General features: G+C 38.3%; 1 protein-coding gene across 1 annotated transcript; it reads right to left on the bottom strand.

Annotated features, from left to right (window-relative positions):
* Window positions 1-1,172: 1,172 nt before the first annotated feature.
* Window positions 1,173-1,754, bottom strand: LOC111872257. The gene has a single exon (XM_023865967.1). It carries the CDS (start codon window positions 1,752-1,754, stop codon window positions 1,173-1,175), a length of 582 nt encoding a protein of 193 aa, XP_023721735.1.
* Window positions 1,755-4,397: the final 2,643 nt, after the last annotated feature.

Below are 4,397 nucleotides of genomic sequence, written 5' to 3'. Positions count from 1 at the left end.
TGCCTGGCGCTGTGTTGCTATGTAACGCTAGCGGAAGTAACCGCTGTTACTACCGTAACGTCACCGCTGTTGACTCGCGTTGCCTAGCGACCGCGATATCCCTCGGTGACGTCACCGCAGAGGGGAGTGGCGGGGCAGGAACTCGCCTATTACCGTAGTAACACGAGCGTTACGTTACCGCCACGTACCTCAGGGGAGGTAGGGGTCAACATGTCACAATATTTTATCTTTATAATACTTCCAATTTTTAATTTTTATATAATCTGAACTTTTGTATTTTTTATATAAGAATTTTTAAATTTGTACGATTAATAGTGTTATATCCATTTTATGATTGCAGTTAAATGGTAGATTTTGTTGATATGACACAGAAAAACGGGAACTTTGGGCAAACAAATAATAATAGAATACAGTAAAACTTGGTTATAGCAACATCGGTTTCTGCGACACCTTGTCTATTGCGTCAAATATTCAATGGTACGAACTAATTCCTCATAAAGCAACTGTTTTTATACCTTGCTTAGTACGACATGCACAAATGCATCAACCTCGTATGTAACGTCATTTTCATTCCTGAATTTCTCTGATATGGACATTGAACGTAATTTAGAAAGTGTGTATTGGGCAAGTAACAGGAAACAGATGAAGATAACTGATTACTGTACTCGTATCTAGGTACAGTAAGGCACAACAATTGATGTAATCTACTGTAATTTGGTGAGTAGGCCTACCTTTAATATACAGTATTAGTGCGGTGTGTACTGTCAGTGAAAAGCGCTGTAATATGTCTTTGATATTACACATTTGGGCAATTCCACGTTAATGTTACGTTAGTCTGTACTTAACTACGTATTTCACTAAAAAATGCAACATTTTAACTCGGTTTTTTGGTAGATTTTTACGTGACTAACATAAGGCTACTGTGGAAGTGCCCATTTCGGTTACAACGACATTCGTTTATAACGACACTATTTTTAGGTCCCTTTGATGACGTTATAACCAAGTTCTACTGTACATGCAACAACAAAAAATTTTATTGACAGTAATTGAACCACAACTTGCCTTTTAAGAAACAACAGTCCAAATTATCAATTTCTGAAAATTATGTCCTGCAGATGGCGTCCTTGTCTACGTATACATTCTCCTAATCTGTTGTTCAGGTTCCCCATTGATCACTGCAACATCTCAGCTGGGATACCACGAATTTCTTCTTCAATTCTTTGTTTCAATTCATCCAGTGTCCTTGGCCGAGTCGTATAGACCTGACTCTTGAGGTAGCCCCACAAGAAAAAATCACAAACTGATAAATCCGGTGATCTTGGGGGCCAAGGAATGTCACCGAATCTTGAGATGACACGATTACCAAACAATTCTCGCACAGCTGCAATTGATTGCCTTGCAGTGTGCGATGTTGCACCATCCTGCTGAAACAAGGTTTCATGAAGTTGTGGGAAATTGTTCAATGCAGGTGCAACAAAAGTTTGCAACATCCCAACATACTGATCTGAAGTGACAGTCACTGTGATCCGGTCTTCATTTTCGAAAAAGTAAGGTCCGATGACCCCGTGTGATGAAACTGCACACCATACTGTGACCTTGCTGGCGTGTAAAGGGCGTTCATACACTTCCTTAGGGTTGCTGTCTGCCCAGTAACGATAGCTGTGCTTGTTCACATAACCCATAAGATGGAAATGGGCCTCATCTGACATCCACAGCTTGTCCAGAAATTCATTGTCCTCGTTTATGTTTGTCATAATTTGCTGACAGAATTGTAATTGCAACTGGTGATCATTCTCCTTCAGCTGTTGCACAATTTGCAGCTTGTACGGATGAAAATTTAAATCAAAACGGAGAATTTGGTGAACACTCTCTTGGGACACTCTGACCGCAGCTGCATGCTTATGAACTGAACGCCGTGGGTTCTGTAAGACTAAAACGCGTACAGTTTCGATATTCTGTTGAGTACGAACACTTCTTGGTCGTCCTGTCGGTTTCTTTTTCAGAGCAGATCCAGTCTCTTCAAAGTTTTGAACCCAAGTTTTTATTGTGTGTTTAGAAGGAACGCGACCATGACGCCCTAATTTGAAAAAGCGATGGAACTCCCTCTGCGCACTTTCCAAACTATCGTCGGTTTTGTAAAACATTTTTATCGCGAAAGCACGCTGTCTACCGTTCCACTCCTCCATTATTACTGAATGGCGTGATTGTTTACAGCTCACAGTCCCCCTTCCATAGTGCTGCCAACTGTACATGGCTGCCACTACGCACCTCAAAAGTTCCCGTTTTTCTGTGTCACCTTGTATTTGCCTGATGATGGCCGATAGTGGCCGAAACAGTAGCAAAGCCACAGCTGAACACTGACGTCGATGTTTTACTATTTGCTGTGTTGTGATGGTTCATTAAAGAGTTGTAATTCATACTGATTTCATTGGATTTACTGGGACACATTCGATGTACCCAGTCTTACTAGAGAGGGCGAGTTTGATAAACTGTCTCCAGATTATTCGTGCAGGTCCATTTGTGTGTGAATGGAAATCCTGTAATAACAAAGTGTGATATGAGGTTCTGACAGTGGTGACTGTGAGCACTTTTGACTTCCTGGGATGTGATACCGTGTGGTGATGTAGATTGTTACAGGTGTTTTGGTGTTCCTACTGTCTCCATTGTCAGATTAGAAGAGTGCAGTAAGTGTGGAAAAAATGGTACAGGCATAAGGAGAGGGAGGATCACTATTCTTTACACTGTTTGGATCAGTGGGGGCCATTTTCTCTGTATATATGTACCGTTTGTTTGCACACATGGCCTGCTCTTCTATCCTGACTGTGGAGGAAGCAGGTCTCTCCGAAATGGTGATGATATGCAAGACTGCACAGTGTTATGTCCCAGAAGAAAGTACTCTTTCCTCATAAATCATTCATATTTTCATATACATTTAAACAAAATAAATTGTTTAGCCTATTTCTAATATGTATTTCTGTTATGTATTTCACAATGTTTCCACAAGAGGACACAGATCTACAGTAACTGGGATGACATAACTGGTCATAATATGTAAATTATAACAGACCTAGCTCAGTAATTATCTGTAATTAGTTGTAATATATTTTCAATTTATATATATGCAGTCGTCCTATCTAAAATTATTATGGCTCATATTTTATTTAATCTTACTAATTTGATCTACAAATTTAGAAAAAAATTATAATAATCCAGATCTGTTTGTCATTAATTGATAATCATAACAAAGATGGCTGCTGATGGTACAATTTTAAACATGTATTGAAGAGGCTGTTAACACCTCTCTAGCTTGTGTGAACATTTAACATAGAACTGGTTATAAATGTGTGACGCCGGAAGACACCTAATTGGTAATTTTAAGTGATTATATGAAATTGTGACTATGTTATTATTGTAAGTTATTTAATTTAAGTTTTAATTGAATTTTATTTATTATTATATGTGTTTTTATGATGTATAAGTTTGCCTAACTGCAACCTGCAAATTTGATGTTAACCCACTGTTTTAAATAATGGACTCATACAATTTTGTATATGTATTTTGAAGATTATTTTGATATGTATTTTGAGGACCACTTCCACATCCTGGTTATATACTGTATGGACCTATGGAAAATAAATAAAACGAATGAATGAGTTCTGGGAAATCCTCTGGTCAAATGCTGCATGCTGTTATTTTTATTTTTCTTTCTGTTTCCTGTTTCTAAGTGTATATCTTCTTTCATCCAAGTTTCCTTGTAACTGTTCTAAACCGTCTGGCCCTAATGGAACTTCATTTCCTTCATCTTGTACTTGTTCTTCTTCAGGGTTTTGTTCATGCGGAATTATTGCTTCATCTTGTGAGTCGAGGTAGAAATTTAACGACATTGGAAGAATATCTTTAAGCTGAAATCCTTTCTCACTTTCTTTCTTGTTTGTTATTTCTTCTTCCAGAAATTCTATATCTCTTGCCACAATTATTTGAGACGGATTGCGGGGATCTGATAACCGATAAGCTTTACTTTCCTCACTATATCCCATAAAAATGTACTTCTTGCACACAGCATCCAGTTTTTGGCGTTTCTGTGATGGTACATGAGCATACGCTGGACATCCGAAAATTTTTATATGGGAGAGATCAATCTTTTTTCCTGTCCATATTTCTTCAGGCAATTGATTCTTTAGTTTCTTGTGAGGTGATCTGTTTAAAAGATATACGGCTGTTTGAGCTGCTTCAGCCCAGTATCTTTTGTTGCAGCCGGAATCATACAACATACATCTTGTTTTTTCCAAAATGCTGCGATTAGCTCTTTCGGCAGTTCCATTTTGTTGTGGGTTATACGGCACAGAGAATTCCCTTTTGATTCCCTTTTGTTTTAACATTTCATTGAATAATTTGCC

This window comes from Cryptotermes secundus, unplaced genomic scaffold (genome assembly GCF_002891405.2).
Source record: "Cryptotermes secundus unplaced genomic scaffold, Csec_1.0 scaffold1083, whole genome shotgun sequence".
Taxonomy (NCBI): domain Eukaryota; kingdom Metazoa; phylum Arthropoda; class Insecta; order Blattodea; family Kalotermitidae; genus Cryptotermes; species Cryptotermes secundus.
This window is presented reverse-complemented; position numbering and strand designations above follow the sequence as displayed.

Excerpts from the sequence above, each read along its gene's own strand:
- LOC111872257 (XM_023865967.1), bottom strand. The coding sequence starts at position 1,754 with ATGACAAACATAAACGAGGACAATGAATTTCTGGACAAGCTGTGGATG.